The sequence below is a fragment of the Tribolium castaneum genome, chromosome 5, assembly GCF_031307605.1.
Source record: "Tribolium castaneum strain GA2 chromosome 5, icTriCast1.1, whole genome shotgun sequence".
In the NCBI taxonomy this organism is placed as follows: domain Eukaryota; kingdom Metazoa; phylum Arthropoda; class Insecta; order Coleoptera; family Tenebrionidae; genus Tribolium; species Tribolium castaneum.
In genome coordinates this window covers 14,320,271-14,348,257 of record NC_087398.1, presented here as the reverse complement: position 1 = coordinate 14,348,257, position 27,987 = coordinate 14,320,271, and the positions used below count along the sequence as shown (strand labels likewise).

At 31.3% G+C, this 27,987-nt stretch overlaps 3 protein-coding genes and 1 non-coding gene across 9 annotated transcripts in view; 2 read left to right on the top strand and 2 right to left on the bottom strand.

The window, feature by feature from the left end:
• The first annotated feature begins 134 nt into the window (after positions 1-134).
• On the top strand, positions 135-27,573 carry LOC107397909 (uncharacterized). Its single transcript, XR_010334146.1, has 3 exons — positions 135-422; positions 24,796-26,780; positions 26,838-27,573. It is a non-coding gene; the product is annotated as an uncharacterized LOC107397909 (transcript).
• LOC659054 (cytochrome P450 345B1) lies at positions 2,245-7,364 on the bottom strand. Of its 2 annotated transcripts, none has more exons than XM_965392.5 (5): positions 7,231-7,364; positions 6,284-7,180; positions 2,786-2,998; positions 2,486-2,737; positions 2,245-2,437 (listed from the first exon to the last, which is right to left on the bottom strand). In XM_965392.5, exons 2-5 carry the CDS (start codon positions 7,167-7,169, stop codon positions 2,268-2,270), a joined length of 1,521 nt encoding a protein of 506 aa, XP_970485.1. In that variant the 5' UTR covers positions 7,170-7,180; positions 7,231-7,364; the 3' UTR covers positions 2,245-2,267. The 2 variants fall into 2 exon arrangements, with proteins under 2 accessions (XP_970485.1, XP_008194912.1); XM_008196690.3 differs by having other exon boundaries at positions 6,284-7,185; positions 7,231-7,329.
• On the top strand, positions 7,193-14,008 carry LOC658979 (cytochrome P450 6j1). 3 transcript variants are annotated; one of them, XM_064356541.1, is made up of 5 exons: positions 7,193-7,249; positions 12,240-12,316; positions 12,394-13,456; positions 13,508-13,759; positions 13,812-14,008. In XM_064356541.1, the coding sequence occupies exons 3-5, from the start codon at positions 12,400-12,402 to the stop codon at positions 13,985-13,987; spliced, it is 1,485 nt and encodes a 494-aa protein (XP_064212611.1). In that variant the 5' UTR covers positions 7,193-7,249; positions 12,240-12,316; positions 12,394-12,399; the 3' UTR covers positions 13,988-14,008. The 3 variants fall into 3 exon arrangements, with proteins under 3 accessions (XP_064212611.1, XP_015835338.1, XP_064212612.1); XM_015979852.2 differs by lacking the exon at positions 7,193-7,249 and adding an exon at positions 7,627-7,760; XM_064356542.1 differs by lacking the exon at positions 7,193-7,249 and adding an exon at positions 12,074-12,185.
• The window catches only part of Pde9 (Phosphodiesterase 9), a 177,714-nt gene continuing 166,864 nt past the window's right edge, over positions 17,138-27,987 (bottom strand). For all 3 annotated transcript variants that reach the window (XM_064356540.1, XM_015979849.2, XM_015979850.2), the window contains 3 exons: positions 25,091-25,342; positions 24,813-25,036; positions 17,138-19,175 (listed from right to left, as the gene is read on the bottom strand). In XM_064356540.1, the coding sequence (XP_064212610.1) occupies positions 17,996-19,175; positions 24,813-25,036; positions 25,091-25,342 (1,656 nt within the window). In that variant the 3' untranslated portion in view covers positions 17,138-17,995. The remainder of the gene's footprint in view (positions 19,176-24,812; positions 25,037-25,090; positions 25,343-27,987) is intronic.

Here is a 27,987-nt window from a genome sequence, read left to right as displayed (position 1 = left end):
ATTCTACAGTTCTACACTATCATCTTTTCATTGATAATAAATAAATGAACAATCACGATAATCCCACTCTGCAGAATTTACTTTTTATACAACACTGAAGTGATGTAATTGTGAACACTGTGGTGCTCTCATTTCTCAGTGTAACAACATACTACTTGTCTTGAGTAAAAAGAAATTTCTTTCTTTCTCCCGGGAGGAAAAGGTTAAAAAACTTATCTTCCTAGTCTTTTTTTGGCATTTTTTTCTTCTGGTACATTTTTTCCTCGCTGTTCAACTTGTAGGAGTCATTAATATATCCCTGCTTCTTAATATCTATCAAAATATGTAAAAAACCATTTTGCACGAACTTTATCTCTTCTCGATCGGTCATAGTTTTCCAGAAGCCCTCTCACAGAATAGACGACCAGTTGTCAACATTTACAGTAAGACCGATTCTTTTTGATCCATTAAAATAACCGGGGAGTTAAACTTGCTGTTCATCGTCTGTTTTTATTTCGATTAACATGTGATTAATTAATCGAAAATGCAGACAAGTTTATTTTTTGGTAAATGATTTATGATCTACCTTTTGTCACTTTTTTGGGGCTTCTTCAAGACAATAAATGGGGAACCAATTCGTGTAGTGTGACGGAGAACTATGTTGTTCCAACAAATCTGCCAAAAAATATACTTGTCTTCATTCCCGAATAATTATTCACACCATAACCGGGGAGTCTTTAACTCTTTATTAAAAAAAATTGGTGATTTTTAGCATTTAACATCGCCAAGTTACAAGCAATTGATTTATAAACATGAACGAAGCAAGCCAACATAATGTATTTTGCAGAAATCGAAACTATTTATCTATTCTTTAGTTTTTTTAGTTAAGCCCAAAAATACAAATTGAAACTTTTATTTAAGCGATAAAGATTTCGTAAATAAAATATTATCAAATCTGTTGATTTAGCGATTTCTGGCACTACGCAGTAGAAAATTGAAGTTGAAATATAAAAAATCGTACAAAAGAAGTTTAGTAATTCATCTCTTAATATTGTTTAATTTACTACATATTTAAAATGATTCCCCTTCACGATTTCTGTTTTCAACTCAGCAAGATTAAAAACATTAAAGTAGTAAGACACATTAAAGACCGCTGGAATATAGTATTATTTTTTTTAAGTTTAATAATTTTGACAATTACTTATAATGCGTATTTTATAGGTAGGTTAAAGTCCTATAAATATTAGAATTTGCAAGATTAAAACAAGAAAGCATTTTTGACTTAATTTTATTGTGTATTGAACTCGCCAGAGTCTAACATGAAATATCTGAAAAAACGTTGCTTTCTTGTTAACACCTGGGTTATTTCGATTATTTTTTTAGACAAAAAAATAACTCAAATGAATTGTTACACACTTATTTATTTAGTCATCCAATCTCTTAAATTTAAGTACAAGATCAGAAACTGGAAACAGAAAATTCCTAATGTTATATTTTAAAAAATCTGGAACTACAAACTTATTTTGCTAACTTCTTCAATTTTTATTATTTTTTAATGTTTTTATGTTTTGCACTAACAAAACGATCCTTAACAAAACGATGAATAATTATTTTTAAATTTACTATCAGATCTTGGCAGTTTTTTTAATTTAAAAAAAATAAAATCATCAAAAAAATCACAGTTTGTAGATGTATCAACACTGGGAACTATTTTCTAGGAAACCCTTTCAAAAATAATTTATTTTTATTGTTGATTAAATTCTATTGCGATCACGACTGTTAGGCAACGTTGCCACATATCATTTATTTAAATTAATTAATTAATTTTTTTAATATTTTTACCTTTATGTGTAAGCAATTCTTTACCACACTCCATTGAGTTGGTGCGCCGATTTTTGAGCACCCGGTATAAGCAATTATGGGGTCTATTCGGAAATAAAATTAACTAGACGCCCTCTGGTGATGACTTTTGAACTATGTCGAAAACAGTAACGAAATTTTCGTAATTCCACATTTAATTGACATTTAATGAAATGTTTAACAATTTTGCGTGAATAGTGTTAATTGAAAGAATCACTTTAAAAGTACGTGGTGGTAAATACTAGCGTTAAATTTGGTTCTGCGGTTTTTCGTGGTATAAAGTGACTTAATTTTCTTGTGTATTGAACTCGCCAGAGTCCAACATGAAATATCTGAAAAAACGTTGCTTTGTTGTTAACACCTGGGTTATTTCAATTATTTTTTTAGACAAAAAAATAACTCAAATGAATTGTTACACACTTATTTATTTAGTCATCCAATCTCTTAAATTTAAGTACAAGATCAGAAACTGGTGCCATCAAAAACCCTTTGGGATCGATTTGAATCGGGTGTTGCGTTTTCTCACACAAATCCACTTCAAACTCTGATATTATTTTAGCAACTCCGGATTTGGAACTCACGCTACCGAACCGTGCACCTGAAATAACGAATTAACAAATATCAATAAACTGGTCAAGAAATATACCAATGCAATTGCGAGGTCCTTCACCAAAAGGCAAATACGTAAACTGTGGTCTTGATTTAATGTTTTCCTCAGTAAATCTCAAAGGATCGTATTTATCAGGATCTGGAAAATACTGTGGATCGTAGTGCAGTCCAGAGACTGATATAAACACAGGTGATCCTTTTTCCAGGACTACGTCTGATCCTGGGATGCGATAATCTGTGTCACATTTTCGATCTAGGAAGGGCAACACGGGATATTTTCGCAGGGTTTCTAAAAAAAACTCATCATGATCGAACATTTTAATGTATATGTACTTACCTTTAATACACATGTCTAAATACTCCATATCCTTCAAGGAATTGTACGAGATTTCTCCATGTTTACGCACAACGTCTCTAATTTCACTTTTCAATTTATTTTGCAAATCTTTATTAATCGCCAATTCGTACAAAGTGAAGCAAATTGTGGAACTCGTGGTTTCAAAACCAGCCACAAAGAACTGAGTTGCTTGAGCCACCAATTTATCACCATCTGAAAAAAGAATCAAACCACTTATCTACAGGCTGTTCCATTTAAACTCCACATTAAAAGTATTGGTAGTTCTAATAATGATAATCATCTAAAAGTTTGTATGCAACCATAATTTGTTGGGTTCTGATCAATGAAAATATTATATATTATACCGGAAGTTGTTATCAACTTTCTTATTTTAAATGAAAGCTATGTCTTTCACCGCATTTTTGGATTTTTCGTGTTACTAGAGATCAGCTTTCCTTATATCTAAATTTAGTCATTTTTGAAATATTTAATATTAAAAAAAAGTTTGGATTTGCATCTTTGACTTAAAAAATCGATAACTCTTTCGTTTTTAAAAATTTTTAAATCTTTTTTGGAGATTTGAAAGAGAAGTTTACATTTTTTTGGTGTTTGACTGTAAATTAAACAAAAATTAGCAAACCTCAAATTTTTAAGATTAAGTTTGAAGAACTTCAAACACCCACAACTCAAAATTTTTAAACGAAATGCCACAATTTTTATACACCGAATGTCAGAGTAATTTAATTCGGCATTCATCTGTAAATTAACATTCCTTATACAGGTTGTTCTAAGTTTTATGTACGAAGCAAAAATAAATATTTTTAGTCAGTAAAAAAATAAGTAAGGAATTATTTTTAGACGCGTTAGTGGTCATTCTCAGGTGAGAAACGCGTCTAAAAAAAATAAACGTTTGGTGTGTCAAATTTTTAAACTTTGTTTTTTTTGTTTGTTTTAGATAGGGAATTAATTACGCTATTATTTAATACTTTGATATTGTTGGATATTAAATTCCTTTAATTTTTAGAACCGGCATTTGCGAAAATAGAATTTGGCGCATGTTGATAGCTTTTGAGTAATGAATATTTTATAGGTGGAGATATATAAGCACAATTTTTTGACAACAGACTGTCTTAACCCGGAAAAGTTCTAAACATCATAGCAAACCTTTTTCTATTGTCAAGGAATTCTGACCTGATTACCAATTACCACAAAGCTTGCCATAAATTATTGGATCTTTTGAATCTTTAAGATTAAAACGTTAATTACTTAAACTTTCAATTAATTCTACAGGGTGCTCCAGGGGTGCGTAATCGGTCTATAATTTTTTTGTTATTTATAATATTGTCTGATAGATTGACTTAAAGTCTACAAACTAAAAATACTTTTGTATACAGGATGGTGCACCAAAATTATATTTTTTTTATGGAACATTCTATATATTTTTACGCAGTTAGATTTTACGCAAAAAATAATGTTACTTTATACAGAGTACTCAAAAATTGGCGCACCAACTGAGTGGTACGTTGTTGAGAAGCATCTGTAGATCACGGGAAAAATCTTGAAAAAATTCCTAATGTTATATTTTAAAAAATCTGGAACTACAAACTTATTTCGCTAACTTCCTCAATTTTTATTATTTTTTTAATGTCTTTATGTTTTGCACTAACAAAACGTTCCCTAACAAAACGATGAATAATTATTTTTAAATTTACTATCAGATCTTGGCAGTTTTTTTAATTTAAAAAAAATTAAATTCATCAAAAAATCACAGTTTGTAGATGTGGCAACGCTAGGAACTATTTCCTAGGAAACCGTTTGAAAAATAATTTATTTTTATTGTTGGTCAAATTCTATTGCGATCACGACTGTTAGGCAACGTTGCCACATATCATTTATTTAAAGTAATTAATTAATTTTTTTACTATTTTTACCTTTATGTGTAAGCAATTCTTTACCACACTCCATTGAGTTGGTGCGCCGATTTTTGAGCACCCTGTATAAACAATTATTCTACTTTTTTTAAAAGATCAATTTTTACAAAATCACTGCAAAATTGTTTATGAATATTTTCTAATAAATTTGCAACAAAAAAACATAGAATACCTTGTAGTTTTAGCAAATAGTCGACTTTTAGTTAAAGCACGCAGATAATATACACAGAGTGCCAAAAACGCAAAAAGTTGAATAACTCATTTTTATCAAACGGAACCATGTATTTCTTTACATGTATCAATAACGTTTTTCATAAGCTTTCTAATGATATGCAAATTTGAAATATTTCTTAAAGTGTTCAATTTTTTTTGTTTTTTTTTATTTCATGTTGTTATTAATTTTTGATGAGTAAAATTTATTTATGTATCAAGTAATAATTAAAATACTAATGTAATTAGTCACATTAGTACATATCAAAAAATAAATTACTATTTGACTTATTATATTCTAGGATAACAAATTTTCTTGTAATAAAATATTTCTTTTGAAAAATCTCAAAAAATATTTTAAATTTGCTATGCAAACCTCATACCATTAGAAAGCTTATCAAATTTGTTATCGATACATTAAAAAATACATAGTGTTCCATTTCAAAAAATGGGTTATGGCACAGCCTGTATATTATCTGCGTGCTTTAACCATAAGTCGACGATTTGATAAAACTTCAAGGTATGCTAAAGTTTTTCTGTTGCAAATTTATCGAAAAATATTTATGAGCGACTTTGTAGTGATTTTTCAAATTATAACGAAAAGTTAATTAATTCCGAGACAAAAAGAATAGTTTATATAAAGTTACATTATTTTTTTGCCTAGAATCCAACAGTACAAAAATATATAGGGTGTTCCATATAAAAATATAACGTTGGTTCATCCGCCTGCATACAACACGCTGTGCATAATAAAAATATTTTTAGCTGGTGGACTTTAAGTGGATCTATAAGATAATAAAATCGGCATGGCAATATTTCAAATAACAAAAATGTTATGGATTGTGACCTCTGGGTCACGCTGTAGGTACAAGACAAAAAAACATTTATAGCTTATATCAAAAAATAACGTTAATATTTTGGAGTTAGTAAACCTTTTTTTTCAATTTTAATTACACTCAAAGATTTGGACTTTATTTTATGATTTGGATTGAACCTGATTTCTAAAACTTTAAAAATAGCAGAATTACCAATTTTTTATGTAAAAATTGAATTTTTTTTTAAAACTCTAAATTCTTCAAAAACAGCAAAGTTTAGGTACAGGGAAAGCTGATAAAAATCCTTTTCAAACAACTCGAGTTATCTAAAAACGCAGTGAAAAACATACCTCTCTATTTAAATAAGAAAGTTAATACCGACTTCCGGTACAACTGGAAGTGCCGCCATGTTGAAAATATTTTTGCTGAACAGGGCCCAACGGTTTATAGGTGCATACAAATTTTCAAATAAATATCCTTATCAAAAACTTCAGAACTTCTAAAGTGTGGTTTAGCCTGTATATTGTAATTAATTATTTTACCCAACTTGTAGGGGTCATTAATATCCTCCTGCTTCTTAATATCGATCAAAATATCCAATAAATCGTTTCGCACAAACTTTTTCTCTTCTCGATCGGTCATAGTTCTCCAGAAGGCCTCTCGCAGAAAAGTCGCCGAAGCCGAATCAATAAATTTCAATTTAAACAATTTTACTAAATTAGGCGCGATAAAATAGCAAGTGGTGGAAATAGAACGCTCCCAAATTGCCCAATTAAACACTCGCCTGGACACCTCTCTAAACTCGGCTTTTTCATTTTTGAAGCAATTCGCGTTGATTCCAAACGAAGTCGATGTTATCGCATCTGTTGTATATCGCGCGGCCACTTCTCTCATCTCCAGTTGATCACTTTTACTCACTTCTTTCCTCATGTGCTGGATCATGTCGTTCCCAGCTTCGCTAATCAGACTATACATATTTTTCATTTTCCCGGAAGTGAAAACCGGAGTTATTTTCCGGCGCATGTCTCTCCAGTCCGGAGTTTTCAAAAGGAAAAGCAAGTGGGACCCCATCGGGTCATTTTCCTTGTTTTCGGAAATGCTCCGGTTGCTGAAAACTGCGAAATCTTTGACGAGGATTGATTTGACCAGTTCCGGGTCGCGGATTAACAAGTAGGGTTCGTCACAGATGAAGAAACCGATGAATGGTTTGGTTGTACTGTTGTAGATTTGGCGGGCGAATTCCCCGATGTTTTTTCGCCAAGTGAACACCTCGAAAGCGTTTCCGAAAAATGGAATTGGGGCCACTTGGGGCACATTTTTGCTCTTCCAGTGGTTGAATTTGCGAGTGAAGTACAAGTAGAGAGTTGTCCAAAATGTGATAAGTAAGATAAGTAAGTTGATAATCGAGAATTGTAACTCAAGGCCCATTATTCAGTAACCTACGCTTAATTAACGGGTAATTGAAGATAGTTTTAGTGGTGTTTCAAACCTCGTCAAGTGCACTTCACGTATGTATAGCTTTTTATGTGTAGATACGAAAGAAATCACTAAAATAACTGGCTAGGAAGACGTGTTGATTTATTATTTATAGTAGGACAAACATATGATTATGTATTTTTTGTTTGTTGAAATATGTAATTAACTATCAGTGTTGTCACACATAACATATTGATTTTGATAAGTTTGAAGTTAAAGTTGGTGGTGTCAAATCCGCAATGCTATTGGAAATTTAATCAAAAAGTGAAAGCGATGCTCAACATTATTTGTCACATGCTTGAAAACGCACGTTTTAAATAGAGAGGTCATGAGATAAACTGTTTAGTTCTAGATTTAATTACATGTTTACAATATACTACATCTGTATTTATAACAATTATTGATCTCGGCATAATTATTAAGCTATTTGATGGCAAAAAATGAAGTTGAAGTGTTACATTTATCTGCAAAGATTTGATTCAGGACTTTTAGGGGAAAGCGCGGCAAAATGGTAGTTCATGCGATCCTTGCGTATTATTTGATGTGAGTCTGTTTTTCTGTATCTCAAATACTAATCGAATAAGTAATAATTATACAGGAATCAGCATTTGTTATTAATTAAACACTGTTTTTCTCTATGCATGTGTTTTTTCAGAATTTTTCCACAATACTTTATAATTAAAATTAATTAGTTAATTACCTAATATTAGGTAAATCGCTGCGAAAAATTATTATTTCTTATGTATTTTAACACAAACGAAGTTTAAATGTTGGTTTGTACAAAAAGGACGGAAAAAATGTCACTAACCCCAAAAAAAAAATTAAATAAATAAATTAATAAATTAAATTTGTTTAAGTATTTTTGTTCGAGACATCATTTAAGCAATGTTTATTTTAGAATGACACTAGGAAGCGAAATATAAATTTAATTCAGAATTACACAAATACGAATTAAGATGCAATTTATTTTACACTGATAAACGTCAAGTTAATTGCGAATTAAATTTTAATTGAGTTTAAAACGTTTTGTTTCATAATTTTTTTTTTATTCAAATAATATTTACTAGAAGGAGTTGAAGAAAAAATCTGAAAAACATCATATGTGTAAAGGAAAAAAAAACGAAATACAAGACGATTCCGAAATAAAGCGACAAAATTTTACCACAGCTTTTCAACGATAAGTAGAGACGATCTGTACCATATCTATGTCTTTATTTCATAGGGATAGAAATTCCTTAATCCGTGTCACTTACGGCGCTCATGAGTTTAAATTAGTTGTATTGGAAAAAATTGCTCGTTTTCATCAAGAATATCGATAATACACAGTGATAAATGTTGCATTAATCAAGTACATGTTGATGAAATTATTAACAAGCTTTCCATTAACTGTTCTATTACTATTTACAAACACATCAGTCATGTACACTTTATCTCCCACATAACATAAAAAAATATTTTACAAGGAATTTTTTTACTATTTTTCTCAGCATGTACTCATGTACTACCATGGGTAGAATTTAGTCGGTCTATTTAAGAATCACGCTGTATTTAATGGAAAAGGCTGATTTTTGTGTGATTATTAGTTTTTGAAATATAGTAAAAAATACAATTAGCAGACTTATCTTGTATTTACAAAAAAACTAAACTATAGAAAAAATTATTTCGTTAAGGAAGACTTTTTATCATAATATCTACGATCGGTTATTACAAGCATTATCTAATTTATTTAAATCGGAATTTTGTTGTTCATTGAGAAAACTTCTACCCTTTATTTTATGTGGTTTTGCGAACTAGTCCGCTGCTCTCTCAGATCTTAACATAGTTTGTTTGACTCAGACTCATAGTTTACCTGTCCATCTCTTGTCTTATAATTCTTAACTCTCAAGTAACTACAGAGATGGAAGAAAAGGTGAAAAAATATCATAACTAGAAAATAATTTCTGGTTTGTTTATCCAAAAAATAAAAAGACAAAAGAAACAGAGCAAAAAAAAAACAAAAAAACTCAAATCCTGATATTTTGCGATAACCATTCGCATTAAGGATCGCTAGTAATAAGACTGTTCAAATTGAAGAAGTTATAATAACGAAAAGTGTTTGCAATTGTTTCGTTGCAGGGAAAAAGTTTACGTGAGTATTAAAAACTAATACGCTATTTGCAAATTCTGAGATACTTTTACCTAACTCTGATTCAGAGTTTATCTATCTGTTCACGTCATTTAGGAATTTAAATTTAAGAATTTAAAACTAAAATAAACTTTTAATGGAAATTAATAATAAGGAGTTATAATAAGAGGGCGATATTAATAAGAAAAAATTAAAAAATAAAAACAAGAGTAAGTACCTACTTCTTAAACTGATTGAAATCTAAATTGAGCTAATCTTTTCAAATTGGAACATCATCCACTCAGATTCTAAATGTATTGTGCGTATCTAAAAGAAACAGATTTTAAAAAACTGTTATCAAGAATTTAAAAAGTTTAAAAAGAAAATTGATAGATTTACTAATTACTCATAACAAATATGAGCTATTTAATGGTATTTGGAAATTTTGATATTAGGTAGTTCATGTTTAATTCTGAAAAATTTAAAACAATTATGTGTTAATTCATTAATATTAATTAATAATAATTAACTACACAATTTAAAATTAAGTTGTTATTTACTTTCGCATTTCAACTGTTGTTCTGTAAACAACCGTCTCTAAATTCGAAAAAAGTATCTATACCTACTAAGGTAAAATTTGGTGGAGGCGCCGGACCATTCTTTTATTTGTGATAGTAATTTACAAGTTTATACAAATAGTTAGTTATTATAATTATATACACGCCGTTTCACAAGCGAGTGCAAATATTTTAGCCATAAATTAACAATTAAAAATTAATCGAAACATATTTTTTATTTTGCATTTGCGATTTATAGCTCTTTAAAAATGGGTATAAATTAAATGCACAGTACTTTATTTAAACGACAAGGATTATTGATCAGTAAAAATAATAATTGCACAGTAAAAATAATAAATGCACAGTAAATAATAACATCTCAAAACTTGAGAATGTAGAATTCCACATTTCGAGTTTTACGTTTTCGAATTTATTTATTCGTTCGGGGGTATGTTTCCATTTAGGTCGCTGGGGCAAAGCCTCAGCCTTCAAGCTAGCTACTGAGCGTTTATTATTCAAACTGTGCAAACTGAAAGTAGATACTGTGCATATACGATTTTTTTACTGGATAAAATACTGTGCGTGATTTACTTGTCATTTAATTTTTTTGCTGTGCAAAAATTTATTAAATAAATAAAAAGCGTGATTTTTGAATAATCTTTAGTGGGAAATAATCTGTGTTGATCAAAATTTGGTACATAAATTTTATAAAAGCTGCAGTCATAGTTCAGTTCTTCACAAAGCTCTGTGCTTGCTTGCTTGCGTTGATTAACATAGCAACAAATTATTGACTATTTCGGTAAAAAATGCAAATCTGGAAAGTTTTGATGCATTGTGCAGCAGCATTTAAAAAACAGAAACGTGACATTCGTGACATTGGTCGCAAAAGTCTGTCAGAAAATTATTCCTTTTTTTTGTTGCTAAGTAACAGACTTTTCTTAACAAAACGATTACTTTTATTCATTAACTCAACAATCAAATTATACAAAAGCCCTCAAACAGTGGGACTGATTTTAAATTATTTATTTTTGAGACAACCTTTTATGTAGGAAAAAAATGATAAAAAGGTTTTCGTTCCCATTTTGCCTCAGAGACTCACCCTGAAATTCTTGGGAGACCATTCCCAAACACGCTGTATAACCTTAAATCGTAAAGCTATTACTTTCCTCCAATAAAACTGTTGGTTTGATTGTAAGCGATATTTAGCAATATTTAGAATCTTTATATTTAACCTCTTTAAGGGTAGAAATTTTAAATGTTCTTAAACACACTTTTTTCATCTTTAACTGAAAGCTCAAGTACCAACTGCATGGATAGAAATTAAAAATTACGGACTTTTATACAAATTCCAACTTCTGTTCAACCCCCTTTGAGTTAGTATTTCCAACTAAAACACGTGTTTTTTCACTTTTTACTGAGAGCCCAAATACCAGCTTTATTTAATATAAATTCAAAAGGTACGAATTTTTATACAAATTTTATTACGCCATTTAACTCTCTTAGGAGTTGATTTTTCAAAAATTCTAAAACACGCCTTTCTTCTTTTTTAACCGAAAGCCCAAATACTAATTTTTAAGACTATAACTTTATTAAAAATGACGGATAATTATTCAAAAATCTTAGGGGGTGATATTCCAAAAATCCTAAAATACATTTTTCTTCTTTTGTAACCCAAAGCCCAAATACTAATTTTCAAGAATATAACTTTAAAAGTGACAGATTTTTTACAAATATTGACACCCCATTTAACTCCCTTAGGGGGTGATTTTCCAAAACCTACATTATAAAAGCTACCAATTGTAAAAATTTCAGGTTTCTATACTGATCCGTTTAGGCTGTGCGTTGATAGGTGTGTGTTTTTATCAAAAAAATCAAGTTATTTCAAATACAAAGTAAAATCAACCAATAAAAATTGAGCTTAAAAACATCTGTGTTAAAAACTAAATCCAAAAATGCAAAAAAATGTAGGTTGTTCCATTTAAAAAAACATAAGTTTGTGTTGTAGCTAATTTTAGAAACTTGAAAATAATTTTAAATGAGTCAAGGGGTTAGTATGTACGGCTTTCGTGAAAATAAGATTAATTTCTAAGACTTAAAGGTTAATAAGAAACTTTTTCACATTAGTGGGACACCTTGTATGATTTGAAATTCAGCTTTTGTTGGCGCGCTATTACAATGAACTTGAACAATTTAATCAATAAATCCACTGCGTAAAACGTTCGCACGCCACAGAGTTCTATCATGATAATGTTCTAGTCCTAGCACCTGAGAAACTAAATCAATCAAAAAATTTTCATTTTGTGTTTAGTGCGTTATCACTTATTATCCACTATTTTTTTCCAATTCTTACACTCTTTCTAGTCGAAAATTAAAATTCCTCCCATCCATTCAGATGTATCTCCTTTGGCCGTGAACCGTTTGCGTATAATAAAGTGAAGGTAATTTGTTTGCAAATATTCTACATTTAAAAGTCAGTCTGTATAATTATTTGCACGAACACACGTGTTTTTTTTAGGTGACGATGATGTTTGTAATTTTCTTTGCTGTGTTATTCCTCATCTATTACTATTTGACCCGAAATTTCAAACACTGGGAAAAGAAAAATGTGCCTTTCATCAAGCCTTTGCCATTTTTTGGTAGTATTTACGATGGTGTTTTGATGCGTCACTCGATAGGAGAAGTATTTTACGACCTTTATTACAAATCAACGAAACCTTTCGTTGGATTTTTTATCCTGGATAAGCCTTGTTTACTAATCAGAGATCCGAAATTGATTAAGAAGATTCTAGTAAACGATTTTCAATATTTCTATGACAGAAATGCCGTAAATAATAAAAGGGATGACCCAATTAGTACCCACATTTTATTCATATTGAAAAATCCCGACTGGAGGGAACTTAGGACCAAAATGACGCCAGTTTTTACCTCTTCAAAAATAAAAATAATGTCGGAATTAATCGAAAATGCTTCGCATGAAATGACCAACTATTTAAACAATCATATCAAGGATTACAATTCAGTTGAAATGAGAGATGTTTGTTTGAAATTCACCGTGGATGTGATTGGTTCAACTATTTTTGGAGTGCAAGCTAATTCTTTCAAAGATGAAAATTCGCAATTTAGTTCAGTGGCCAAGAGACTGATTGATTGGGACGATATTGTCACAGCATTTCGGTTCAGGTGTTATCTTTTGGCCCCTTTGTTTGTTAACTTGTTTCGAATGAAACTCTTTCCTCCTGATTGTGTAAATTTTTTGAAGAACACTTTTTTGGATATCATGGATAAGAGATCGGTTTCAAACAAGTCCAGAAATGATTTAATTGATATTTTACTACAAATGAAGAATGATAATCGCAACTTCATAGAAGGAGATATTTTAGTGTCTCAAGCACTCATGTTCTTTGTTGCTGGCTTTGAGACAACGAGCTCAACAATGGGCTTTGCATTGTATGAATTTGCACGTAATCCTGACATTCAGGACAAAATAAGAAACGAAATAAAAGACATTTCGGACAAATACGGCGATATAAAATATGATTCCTTAAAAGAAATGGAATATTTGGACATGTGTGTTAAGGGTATAACGAATTATGGTAACTTATTTAATTTTTTTAAATTCGTAATTTTAGAAGTTTTACGAAAATATCCAGTTGTGCCATTCCTTGACAGAAAATGTAACACCACCTACACGATACCAGACACCAATGTTACGATTGATAAAGACACTCCTATTTTCATCCCAAGTTTAGCTTTGCACTATGATCCCCAATATTTTCCGAATGCTGATATTTTTGATCCGGAGCGCTTTTCCAGTAATAACAAAACTGGAATCGACAGTTTTGCTTACTTACCATTTGGGGAAGGACCACGTAATTGTATAGGTATGGATGTATTACTAGAAAATTGAATTGTAAAAAAATATTTTTGTTGTAGGTGCAAGATTTGGTTTGCTAACCGCAAAATTAGGTCTAGTGCATATTTTGAAAGAGTTTGTTGTGAGTTGTAATGAGAAGAGTAACGAAAAGATTAAATTTAATCCCAAAGGGATGGTCCTGTCGGCGTTAAATGGAATTAATTTGAAATTAAGCAAAGTTGAAAAAGCAACTTAATAAAATATTTTTGGCACAAAATTTCGTGTAGTTTTAGTACTTGTTTTCTTATATCTGTACTTATAAATACTTCAAATATTTTGATATTTAAACGTGGATATCATATAACTGTAACGACTTTAATTAGCAGATCTTGAACAATTTTACTTACCTGTAAACCACTATTTTGTACATACACAAATCGTCTCTAACATTTTTCGGAATTTTTCTGTAAACAACAAATCACAATCTGGGGATTTGAAATAATTTAATTTTTGCAAAAAATCGTGCTTATCAATAAAGCCTTCGACTGTGAAATAGTAGTAAACCCTCAATCACTTCTGAAGGCCTAAATGAATTCTTTGTTTCTTTGTCTCAAAATATTTTGTTTGGCATTAGCTTTGTAGGCGAGTCATTTGTATCATTTTACTCACATTAATAAAATTATCAAAAAAACCTTAAACAAAAGAAATAGTAAACTGTCAGTGCCTTCTTAAAACCTTAAGAATTTTTTTGATTTCCTGAAAATAATACATAATACTACTATTATCTCGCTTTTAGACAAATCATCAGGAAAAAGCTTCTAATTTTCTTAGAACACAAAGCAGGGGAATTTAATAAAAATTGTGTAATGGCTCTTTTTTAGAAAAATAGTTCACCAAATATTCATCGTTTTTATTGAAAACAATGTTTATCCACAAAGGAAGTTCGGCTGTGTAAAGGTAATACTAATAATAATAATAATGAAACTACGGTGGTAAAGATTGTTTGAAAAAATAGAATACAAAGGGAAAAAAAGGAATATTTAATTTTAAACATTTAACCAATATCTTTTGTTTCACATTGGCATATAATATTTTAGTGTTATTTCCTAAATACAGCATGGTTTTACTGGAATACAATTCATAATTTTGATTTAGGCGATTTTGGTGAGAATTTCAAAATATTTTAATATTATCGGCTCGCCTTTAGACCGATAATCTGGGAAATTTTCTTGAAAATCATAACTATCAAATAGCCTGTAAAAAAAGTTGATTGTAAAAAAACAGTAGTAGGTCCTACTGTTAATATTGGCTAGATTTTAGGCGAATTATCTGTAAAATTTTTGTGCTGTTTGACAAAAACAATGCTTCACAAAAGAGACTTCGATTTAAAAAAAATAGCGAACCGACAATTACTTCTTAAGACTTCAATCGTTTTTTTTTGGTACACGCTCCCTAAAATGGTTACTTTGGAAACTGCTTCGACTCCACAAAATGTTCTTTTAAAGGTCAAGTACTTAAAGTCGTCTTAGCAACATTTTGCGGACTCTAATTTATTTATTACTTGACAATTCATAATTATTGTTTCAAAAAATTAGTCGACTATTGGTCGACTGCACCTGTGATGAGGGTAAATTGGAAATGTAAAGAATTTTACAATTTTGTTGTTTTAGAGTGCTAGTACCAAAAAAGTTTGTATGCAACACTCAACTCCTTCGACGCCTCGTCCTTAATCCGATTCGTCCGCTAAAACTCTATTTTGCGGAATTGTTACATAAATAACTATTTTGGTTTAATCAAAATATTTTAGCATTGGCACATTCGCAAATTTTCATCGTTTTTGCCGAAAATAAAGCTTAACTTCGGCTCTAAAGGTAACGCTAATGATAACACCCGAGATGAAACTAATGTGTATCGGTAGAATAATTATTCCTAAGTCAGATAATGAAGTCAAAAAAAAATTAAGACATCAAGTTTTTTAAATATTCATTTTAAAGTATCAATTTTTGAGAGTTTTTGCAATATCAAAAATGTTACAGACTGTGTTTTCTGTTGTGCTCTTAGGGTCACTTTAACCTTATGTAGATTAGTAGTAACCGAATAACTTATTCGGTTATTTTATTCCAAAAACCTTAATACCTCTATTCAAAAGACTTTAAATCTTGATGGAAAGATTCACCATATTCAACGCCTAAGCTTTTCAGGTTTTATTAGGATAATTTCAACACAAACACAGAAAAAGTTGTTTGGACTTAATTTACATTCACCTGATGATATTTTAAAGCAAATAAAATACTCAACAATTTGTTAATCACGTCAATAACGAATGCCAAAGACACCACAAAAAAGGTTGATCCAAAACTTTTGAAAAATTTAAAATGCCACAAATTGTTTCTTTTCTTGCACTCATTAGTGTAAGTTTCTCTTATTGTAACCAACAGTAATCGGTTAACATATTTTTATCCCAAAAATCTTGGTATACCTATTTTCATGACTTTAAATCTTGATGAAAACGTTTACGATTTGATCGCTTAAGTTTCCAAGGTTTTATTAGGATAATTTTACCACAAACATAACAAAAGTTGTTTAGGCATAATCTACATTCACTACTTGACGATATTTTAAAGCAAATAAAATGTTTAACAATTAGTTTAGCACAGAAGCAACGAATATTAAACTCGCCACTAAAAACAAAAACAATTTTCAAAACTTCTAGCGCATATACAGCGTGCTCAAAAACTGGCGCACTAACTCAATGGTGTGTGGTAGAGAACTGGTTACATATAAAGGTAAAAATAGTACAAAAATTCTTTGTATTAAAGTTATTGATAAATAATGGATTTTAGATAAATGATATGTGGCAACGTTGTCTAACAGTCATGATCGCAATAGAATTTGAGCAACAATAAAAATAAATTATTTTTGAAACGGTTTCCTAGGAAATAATTCCCATTGTTGGCACATCTACACATTGTGATTTTTTGGATGAATTTATTTCTTTTTAAATTAAAAAAACTGCTAAAATCTGATAGTAAATTTAAAAATAATTATTCATCGTTTTGTTACGGAACGATTACCTGGTATGAAACATAAAAACATAAAAAAATAATGAAAACTAAAGAAGTTAACACAATAAGTTTGTTGTTCCAGATTTTTTAAAACATGACTTTAGGAATTTTTTCAACATTTTTTCCGTAATCTGCACTTGCTTCTCAATAACGTACCACTGAGTTGGTGCGCCAGTTTTTGAGCACTCTGTATTACAAAAACTACTCACTTATCAGCGAGTAAACAGAAAACAAAATCAGTATAAATTATTTCGTGGTAAGAGAATTTTTTTTGTAAACCAGTGTAATTAAACTACAGTCGTAAGGAAGGAATAGAGTACAATAGGAACAAAAAAGGGATATTTTACTTTAGACATTTAATCAATATCTTTTTATTTTACATTGGCATATGGACATATTATAACCTAAGTAAAATATTTTAGTGTTATTTTCTAAATATATCACTTATTCATCTAGCAATAGGAAGAATATAGATTTTCTCTTTAGAAGATAAAAAGGATTTACAGGCTTCAATGGTCCTCATATTTTTGAAAAAACTATACAAAACAAAATAAAATTACCAACAATCTCTGTTAACAACAAAGAATTTTCAATTTTTAGCACCAGATCGTCACTTTCAAATTCCAGCACATTTTGAAAAGTATGAGGTAACGAAAAAAATAAATGACCATGTCTCTGGTACGAAAATATTAAGATTTTCCTAATCCTAGTAAATGCACACATAAAAATAATATTGAACTAAATATCATTTTTATCAGACTAGAATCACATGGATAAATATCTTTTATAAACAATATCTTATAAAAAATGTTATAAAATCTGTTTTATTATAAAACATAACGATTCGCTATTGTAATCAATAAATAATATTACAAGGAAAGGACTGACTGAGAGTAATTACAACTTATAATATCTAATACAATTGTGCCTTAATTTTGATAATCTCATTTGTACCTTTATCGTGAAGCAACATTCTTGTCTGCCGTGTCGGAAATAATCGGTTAAAACTTTTGATTATTCTATTGAAGGGATATGTTCGGAGATACTAGACGGGTACACAGTTATTCTAAACGCAAAAATAAATATAAATAAATAAAAAGAACGGCCTACACATTATTTCTTACATTTGGTTTATATTTACAACACCGACAAAAAATGTATCTAGCGAAACTCTCCCTTTCGGGGGGATTGATCTCTTGTCAAATCACTCCACCCTCTTCACCCTTTTCAACCCCTGTTTTTTCCACCGTTTCCTCCACCTTGAACTCCTTCAAGCTCACAATTTCCAACTTCTCCAAGTGCGTCTTGGGACTCGCGCAATTACTCTGCAGCTGTGAGGTAGACGGTAGAGATTGATTGTCGGTTTCGACCACAGCGAGCTTATCCACAGCTGCGTCAGACGCCCACTTGTCCTTCTCCTTGCCCAGCACCAGGAACTTCCACGCTTTCTTGCTCTTGGTCTTCGGGAGTGTGCTCGCACGGCCAACTTCCTCCAAGCTGCGGCAGCACGGCGTCTCCAGCTTCTTCTTCTTGTGCGGGAAGGGGTTTCGCGTGCTGTTGTTGTTCTTCGGGTGCTTCACCTTCGAGTCTTTGTCCACCGAAAGACTGAACCGATCGGTGAACTGCCGAAAGCGGGAGAAAATCGAACGGCTGTTCCGCGGACTCCCGGCCGCCGCTTGCACTTTCCGCACTTCGTCCTTGTCAATACTGTTAACGCTATCACTGGTATTGTTCACTCGCGACTGACTGTTCTTCCGGTTGTTGACGATCAGTTTCTCGTCGTCTTCGAGGGACGACTTCACGTTGTTCATCCGGAGTTTGTCCGCGTTCGTGAAAGATTTATTGTCAGAACACTTTAGAATGCTGCGTTTCTCCTCCAGGTTCGACGGGATCTTGACCAAATGCTCCGAGTTGCGCTTGTTCAAGTTGAGGGTCTCTTTCGAGACCACGCATTGCTTCTCCTCCTCGCTGTCCGATTGGTCGTCCAGCCGCTTCTTCAAGGTTAAAGCGTACTCGTCCAAAAACTCCGGAGTGTCGAAGGATAACTTCTTGTTGCCTATCATGCAGTGTTGGTCGAAGCTGAAGCCGGCGGAGCGCAGTTTGCCCTTCTGGATCATTCGAGCGAGTTCAGAGCTGTTGAAGTGTTGGACGCGTTCCCGGCTGCCTTTCCTGGAGCCGGGGTAGCTTTTGCGACCGGTTCCCACGCTACTTTCGGTCGATATTTTGAACTTGAGGGCCTTTTCTGAGACTTCGACTTCGGTGGCGGTTTCCGATTCGCCGCTTTCGGGGTCTTCGACCACGTCTTCGAGGCTTTGCTCCTCGCCGATCATGTTGCCGCTGCCGAAGCTCTGTTCGGTGTCTTCGTCGGTGGATCGGGACCTGGGGGAAGCGAAACAATTAAAACTGCTATTGTTTGGCTTGGCTCTGTTTATAATTTTCTACGAAATATGTCGGAGTTTTGAGAGTGTAATCAGTGTCTTGTCAATATTTGCACTTTCACTTGAACGAATTGTAAAATTTCGAGTAGAACAGCACACCTGTCTTGAATACAACTGGAGATCGATACAAATCTTATTTGAAAAAGCCGTCAAAGAATTGAAATCAGTAACTTTTTTTATCCTTTTTTGATGTTACACAAACTGGCGGTTTGCAAAACAAACCATATACAGGATGATTTTTTTAAACGAGTCACCTTGAATATTTCAGAATATTAACAAAAAATTAGAAATTAAAAAGACAGGTCATGTGTGTTATGCTTTGTTAAGTAAAATAAAAACCTCAGTAAACCCTAAGTAACCAAATGTATAGGTGTTTCACCTACGCATCCTAATACAGGGTGCTTAAAAACTGGCGCACCAACTCAGTGGTACGTTATTGAGAAGCAAGTGCAGATTACGGGAAAAATCTTGAAAAAATTCCTAAAGTCATATTTTAAAAAATCTGGAGCTACAAACTTATTGTGCCAACTTCTTTAGTTTTTATTATTTTTTTATGTTTTTATGTTTCATACCAAGTAATCGTTCCGTAACAAAACGATGGATAATTATTTCTAAATTTAATATCAGATTTTAGCAGTTTTTTTAATTTAAAAAAATTAAAATTCATCAAAAAAATCACAATGTGTAGATGTGCCAACACTGGGAATTATTTCCTAGGAAACCGTTTCAAAAATAATTTATTTTTATTGTTGCTCAAATTCTATTGCGATCATGACTTTTAGACAACGTTGCCACATATCATTTATCTAAAATCCGTTATTTATCAATAACTTTATTACAAAGAATTTTTTTACTATTTTTACCTTTATATGTAACTAGTTCTCTACCACACACCATTGAGTTGGTGCGCCAGTTTTTGAGCACGCTGTATACAAAAATCACTAAACACTAGATACAAAAAATACACATTTAATAATTTAGTTTTTGGAAACCCATGACAGTAGTTGTCAAACTAATTACTGTTTTATTAATCGTCATAAATTGGTGTTTTCAGAAACAATTTTCATGTGTTCTATCTAGAAACGAACTGAATATGATTCTAGTCTATCTAACTCAATTGCTAACTAACTAAAAACGTTGACATTTTTGTCCTAGAAAGGACTATCCAATGTTTCAAAATTTCAAATTCATATTGGAATTAAAATTAGGTGAAACGTCCTGTACAGTAACCGGCAAAACTTATGCTCAAGTAAAAATTACACTGTTATTATTAGAATGAAAAATTTGGCGTAGTTTACAGAATAATATTTTTTTTGTTTAAACGTATATTATGCCATTTTTTTTAATTTTGATCTAGTTATCCATGACAGTTACCTCAGCTATAAAAAAGAATTGCGTAAATAACTTCAGCATCGCTTTATCTGTCAACACCGCGTATTCTGTAACTTTTTTAACGGGCGGTAAAAATCTTACACTGGTTAAAATCGAAAATCTAGAAATTTTATTGTTTATTGCTATAAGAACAACGATTAACGGTCTTTATATATTAACGGTTTCATTACAGAATACGCGCTCTTATGGCCAAAATATATATAATATGTATTTATGTTGGAACCTAATTTCCGTAATGCGCGTAACTGTTGTGGATAGCTAGATCAAAATTTTAGAAAATCGCATGGTACCATATGCATGACTTATATCAAAATGGAATTAATTTTGCGTAAAAAAGCTCACAACTTCGTCACCCCTTCATCCTATCATCACACAATCTTAATACAATGTAATAATTTAAAATGTGCATTCCGTAAATAATTTATTAAAAAATGAATTTGCTAGATCAGTATAAAAATTAGAGTAAATTAAATATCTTACCACTCTTCAGTTAAGTGTGTAAAATTTTGCTAATTTTATTCAATTAGAAGTCAAGATTTTTGGTCTGCGAATAAAAATTGCCGGTCCCTATATGTATGAATGGATTAAAATTTCTTAACTAAATTCAAATTTGCGCAAGTTCAAAAGCAATGTTTTAAAATACATTTTTGTGAGTGAAATTGTGAATTTAATTTTGGAAATACTATTTACTCGTATTGTAGGTAACACTATATATTTTGAATTACATCGAACGGTATTCAAATAAAATGTTTCACGAAACGTTCTTATTGTCTTGGATTGTTAAGAATCAAAACAAAATTGAGTTGAGTCGACAATTTCAACAAATTCCAACAATGTTCAAAAGTCTCTCTATACAGGGTGAGTCAATAGTGAGTTGGTTGTTCCTGACATGTCCTAAGATGCAACCAAAAATACTAATTGCACTTACCACTTGGAGACTGTTTAATTTTTAAAAACATTAATCGGATTAACTTTGGCTTTTTATCTTTTAAATAATAATAGTTCATAATAAAATTTTAAAAAACTGTTAACATAAACTTGACAGTACCGCGAACAATGTAATAGTAGATTAATTTTGAAATGTTTTAATGATTTATCGATCTGGTCACCTGAAATCAGTATTACTGATTGCATATTAACAAAAAACTCAGAAATAACCCACTAATGACTCACCCTGTAGTAAGGATCTAAGTTCTGGCTTTAATGAATAAAAAAAACATTTACCAGAAATTGAATTTTAAAATGAATCGCACACAACTTTTAACTTCAGCATAAATGTTATTTTGTATGGCATTTCCTAGAATCGAAGTTTAAATCGATAGTAACTATTTAATTGCAGTCTAAAGTTGATTTAACTTCTATACATATGTTAGAGTTTAATATAAACGTGTGGAGTACCTTACGAGAATATTTTTGTACAATGAAATGACATAAATTTCCGAAATTATTTGCTTGGCACCGTACATATTTTATCTTAAATGAACCTTATAAGAGGAAAATAAAAAAAGTATTTTTTTTAACATATTTAGCTCAAAAACATTTAAAGCGCTCGGCAAATACAGAAATAACAACATTTTTGTTACAATGTGCCAAATTTTTGGCTTATTTTTACGGATTTAGCGAAATTATTGTGTATTTGGTAGCACACTCGTGTAACATGTTTAAGAAAAGTTTTGTAAAATATTTTTTAAAATTTATTCTTAATTACTCTCTTTCGAATTTTCTAATAAATTTGTCTTGATAAAAATTAATGCTTTGCTTCTGCAGATGTTAAATCCGAAAAAAACAAAATTTATCGGTATTTTGTTAACTGTTGAGTAGAAAATTTTTAACTTATTGAGTAAAAGTAAAACACTTGAATGAAATTAAAAGTTTTTATTAGCTTCTAGCAACTTAAAAAAATAATTCATATTAATTTAGTAAGTTTTCAGCATACTTTCAACGAATTTTAGTAAATTGGCAAATTATTGCTCAGGTTCAAAAACTGCAAAATAATGTATTCTCAGCCCAATTTAGTCAATTATTGGCCCACTTTGACCAAATTTTATTTAAAAGACCCGGAAGAAATGCTTCAGAAATGCAAACATTTCTATATTTTTCTAAACAAGGTTGTAATTTCAGGCACTATGCGTGACCAAATTTCGCTTAAATAGGGCTTATTGTAATTGCGTCTGATGTTTGAATGAAAAATGTGCTGAAAAATTCGAAAAAGACAAATGATTTTTTATTCAAAAAACGTACTTCAAGGGTAAAAATTAGACCATGTTTAATGGTGCTATTTTCTAACTTCTATTACTATGTTATTGCTCTTTTACTGAAAAAATTACAGTTGTTTTTGAAATTCGTATTTCGTAAACTCTGTTACCATTTGTTAGTAAGTAACACTTCTACAGTAACATTCTCTGTTAAATAACAGCGGCAAAAATCTCTCCATAAACTAACAGTGACAGTGACAGATCGTGAATTTTTACGATGTTTCACCAAAATTACAAGAAATTGCATTAAAAATGTGATAAGTGGATAAAACTAGAAGCTTAGAATCACGCAAACAATTCGACCTTTGGTTTTTGAAGTAAAGGAAACGAAGAAAGGGGATAAGATTGGTCTTAGAAAAAAATCAACTGGTATAATTAACCATAATGTTGCAAAGGTAATCTTTGCCAATCCTAAGTCGCAATGAACACAACTTAAAAATAAAACATAGATTTTTTAATTTGTATTATTTATTTCAAATTATTTTTTTTTGTCTTTCAATAGTTATTTCGTTTCTTCCAAATTCTGTTTCTCCCTTTTATTTATTTTGTTTTTTGTACAGTACAGAATAAAATAATTTGATTTCAATTTGATTACCTAATCCGACACGAGATCTCACAGAAATTATCTCAAAACAAAAAATGTGATTTTTTCAATAAATAAGAATATTCTTTGCCTTGATCTGCATTCGTCTTCTGCATTCACTTTTTTTAACATTGTAGTAAAACTTTTTGCGACACCAAATTCGAAATGATAATTTTATGAAAATTTCTTGACGTTTTCGAATAAAATATTTGAATCAAGTAGAAAGCCATACGACAAAATCAACTTCCATTATCTCTAAAATTACATTTTCGAACAAATGGGAACTCTGTTACCCTTATTTTAACAGAGATAGACAATACCACCATTAATTTTTTTTCTAATTATAAAAACAGTTTGTACTAAAAAAATTCTACCCACTAAAAAAATTGTTTATATTGTTTTTACTTCTAACTATAATAACTAATCGAGTAAATAATAATGAGTAAACTTTATGATACACGAAAATTCCAGAAGATGTGCCGAAAAAGTTAAAGCTAAAAAACGTAATGTTGAATTGATAACGGTAGGATAAAAATTCTAAACATACAGACAAAAATTTTGAATAAGCATCTTACTTGCCTTGAGGAAACACAAATGTTGCATTATATACAGAATTTTTGTTCTTAATGGTATTGAATTTTTCATTGTGCTTGATTAGTTTCCAGACCTCCATAAAGTTGATTCGTTGTTAAATTTTTTATCTTTATTATTCTGCAGTTGAAAATTAAAGGTAAAAATCATTAGCAGTACGAATATAACTTCGTTTTAATTAAACAACTTTAATAAAAGAGCTACAAAAATCTAGTAATTCAATTTTAGTCCAATTATTACATCCAGGCTGCATGAATATGCATAAGCTGCAATGGAGCAATATCAGTTTTTTACGAATTCCAAAGTAAATAATGACGAATGAGTACGAACATAAATAACCAAACTGGTATTTTAATTTAGTTAGTTTTGTAGAAATGGTTTTATTTGATTTTTTATCACGTTTAATTTTTGATTCATTAAGCAATTTTATGATTAACGATAATTGAAATGTGTTTAGCAAATCGCTAATATTGTACGTGAGGGAGGTGCGAAATAGGCAACATCTGGTTTGAGGCTAAATAATAGTTGGTTGTAGTTTACCAGCCACACAGCGTATCAAATGACGAATAATGAATTTATAGCACCATATACCGTTCCATTTGTCTTCGTGTTTATGGTGCAATGCGGCACATGTAGACTTTACAACCCAACTTGGTCAAACATGAAATTACCACTTTGCGAAAACTTTGAAATTAGACAAGGTTCAACGTGGCGTAAAGTTTTTTTTGCGTTTGTTGTAGAAAAGGGAAAGTCTCACCTCGACCTATTTTGCTGGAAGCTGAGGCTCTTTTTCAGCTTAACACTGGCATTCGAAAGCGATTTGGGAACGGTAACGGCGCTATCGGGGCTTTGTGTGGATGGGGTGTGCTGGTCCGTCATCTCAGACACTATACTTTTCCTGTGAAGTCGCTCCTCTCTCGTCGCTTCGTTTAATCTCCTATAATATTCCAGCGCTTCGCGAACCGGTTGAACAATGAGATCCTGAAATAAGCCAAGTTGAAAACTCCCCAAAAATGAGGCAGCGTGAAAGCTAACTTGTAACTCAGTAAGTAAGTCTCCCAACGCTTCGAACAATGGGAGGAGGACGAAGCCGATAAATGAACACTGAGACGAGGGTTTCGTTATTTTCTCCCTGTCCATGAACGGGGTGACAGGTAACCCTTCCAGCTTCTCGGCGTCGCTTTGTTTGAAGAATTCTTGCAGGAGTCTATCGAGCCAAGGTTCCGCCACGTCCATCGGCCGCGCTTCGTTCGATATATCCGACACTTTGATAAGGACCATACAAAGCTGAAACACCGGTATCAATACAAGGGGACTTTTCGCACCACGGGCGGCTCGTGAACTGTCCCTGTCTTAGAATTTTTTGACTTTTGAAACTTTTGAATTCAAATCCATTCAATGCAAATCAATTAATACTGGACTACAAGATATATCTTTTTTTATTATGTGTTATTATTGTACGTTTAAAGCTTCTGAATTGAAATATAGTAACAACTATGTACTCACCGATCACATAAATTTATTTGTAATAGGTTGGTTTTATTTAAAGCTGTAACTGTAAAATTTATAAACACTATACAAACAAACTTTATGATTCTTTCCAAAACACTAAAAAAATTAGTTGCATATTAATAACATATCTCAACCGACAAAAATCTGCATCATTGCTTCTGACAACCCGAATAATTAACAAAATTAGGAGGAAATAGTTAGAACACATTTTGATAAGTTAAACTATACAAAAACAAACAACAAACATAGAGAGTAGAAAAAATAGTATATTACACTAGTTTTATAAAACTTAATTGTGGCACTCATTCCATTGGAGCACGACGAAGGAATCATTCGTGCCACAATAGAATGTCTTATAAAACTATTCTATGCTAGCTATCAATTTGGATTTTTTTAAACGACAGGTCTTACAACAAGGCACAAATAATAAATATTATACAATAAGTGAATTAAACCATTGTTTATTTTATACCACGAGCGCAAGCGAGTGGATTAATTCTTCGAGCAAATTAATAGGTTTAATTCACGTGTCGTATATATTTTTTTATTCAATTTTGACCAAAATTTACCAAAAAATGCAAGAAAATGTTAAAATTAAACGTTCGGTCTATACAAATCATATCACATGCGAATCAAATTTCCATAACAACGAGTTGTTTATTTATTTGCGAAAGTGCGAGAATTGTAACGAGTATGGAAAAAATGGCTAGAATCAGCGATTTTAAAGAGGAAAACCAGGTTTTCGTGCCTGAATTGGTCATTCAAGAAGCTTCAGAAGCTATAAATAAAGTGGTGCCGGCAAAATCTAAACAATTATACGAAAAAGAGTATTCAAATTTTTGTGAATGGAGGAAGCGGAAACGAGCTGTTTATTTATTTGCAAAAGTGCGAGAATTGTAACGCGTATGGAAAAAATGGCTAGAATCAGCGATTTTAAAGAGGAAAACCAGGTTTTCGTGCCTGAATTGGTCATTCAAGAAGCTTCAGAAGCTATAAATAAAGTGGTGCCAGCAAAATCTAAACAATTATACGAAAAAGAATATTCAAATTTTTGTGAATGGAGGAAGCGGAAGGATGCAAAGGGAGTAGACGAGAGAATAATTTTGGCTTATATTTCTGAACGATCCAAAAATGCTAAATCTTCGTCATTGTGGGCGTATTATTCCCAACTGAAGAAAATGTTATCTGTTAAAGAAAATATCGATATAAGCAGGTTTGTGAGGATTATATTGTTTATAATAAGTTTTGAACTAATAAATAATTGTTGTAGATTTCATCAGGTATCTGCTTTCTTAAAACAACACTCTGTAGGGCACAGACCAGTCTTCAGCTTCGAATAAATGGAAAAGTTTTTAGACACTGCTTCAGATGATGAATATTTGCTGCAAAAAGTGGTTCTAATTGTGGGAGTTTTTGGAGGCTGTAGAATTGGAGAATTAGTTGCCATGTCAGTTGATGACGTCGATGATCGAGGCAACGTAATTGTGGTCAATATTCCTGACACGAAGACTTATAAGCCAAGAACATTTACTATCATCAATGGAAGTAACTCTATTCCTGCCATTGACGTTTTTCGCAAGTACAGAAAACTACGACCCGAGAGTGTTTTACACAAACGGTTACTACTATTTCAAAATTTCCCGAAAAAATTGCACGATTTCTTTGTCTTCCAAATCCAGAAGAATATACTGGACATAGCTTTAGACGTTCAAGTGCAACTTTACTGGCAGACTCTGGAACCGATTTAGCAGTGGTAAAGAGACACGGAGGATGGCGTTCAAATAGCGTTGTGGAAGGATATATGGAAGATTCCCTTAATAATAAAATTGAAATTTCAAGGAAAATCATAAACCATTCTTCAACAATCATTCAGAAGGAATCCACTTCAAATTCGGAAGCACGTACTTCCGCGTCATCAACATCACATGAATAAATCACTACTTATGCGTGTTACTATGGAATCAATAATGTCACTTTATAATGTCAAAATTGAATAAAAATAATTTAATTTGTATACACAGTGATCTAAAATGAAATACTCAACTAAGTTCTGTTTTTTTTTTAATAAAACCCCCTATTTTCTGTTATATTTTTGAAATCGTAACTAAATTGTCCATATAACGCAACGGTTTCTTAGACAGTTTACATATTGTTGCATATTTTAGACCGTCATAAAAAAATTCTCAAATGATTTCCTGTTAATTCTTGGTCTTTTTTTATCTTTTTGTATTAAATTGAATTAAAGTAACTTGAAGCAATAACGAAAGAAGAAATAGTGAATTTTGAGATAATAGAAAACTCATTAACAAATCTGTAAGTGAAAAAAACTGCAAGCACGTTTAAATCATTCATACCAAACTAATTCTATTTAAAGAAGGATTTCGTTGTAGACCAGTGCAATCAAACAAAAGTAAATAAAA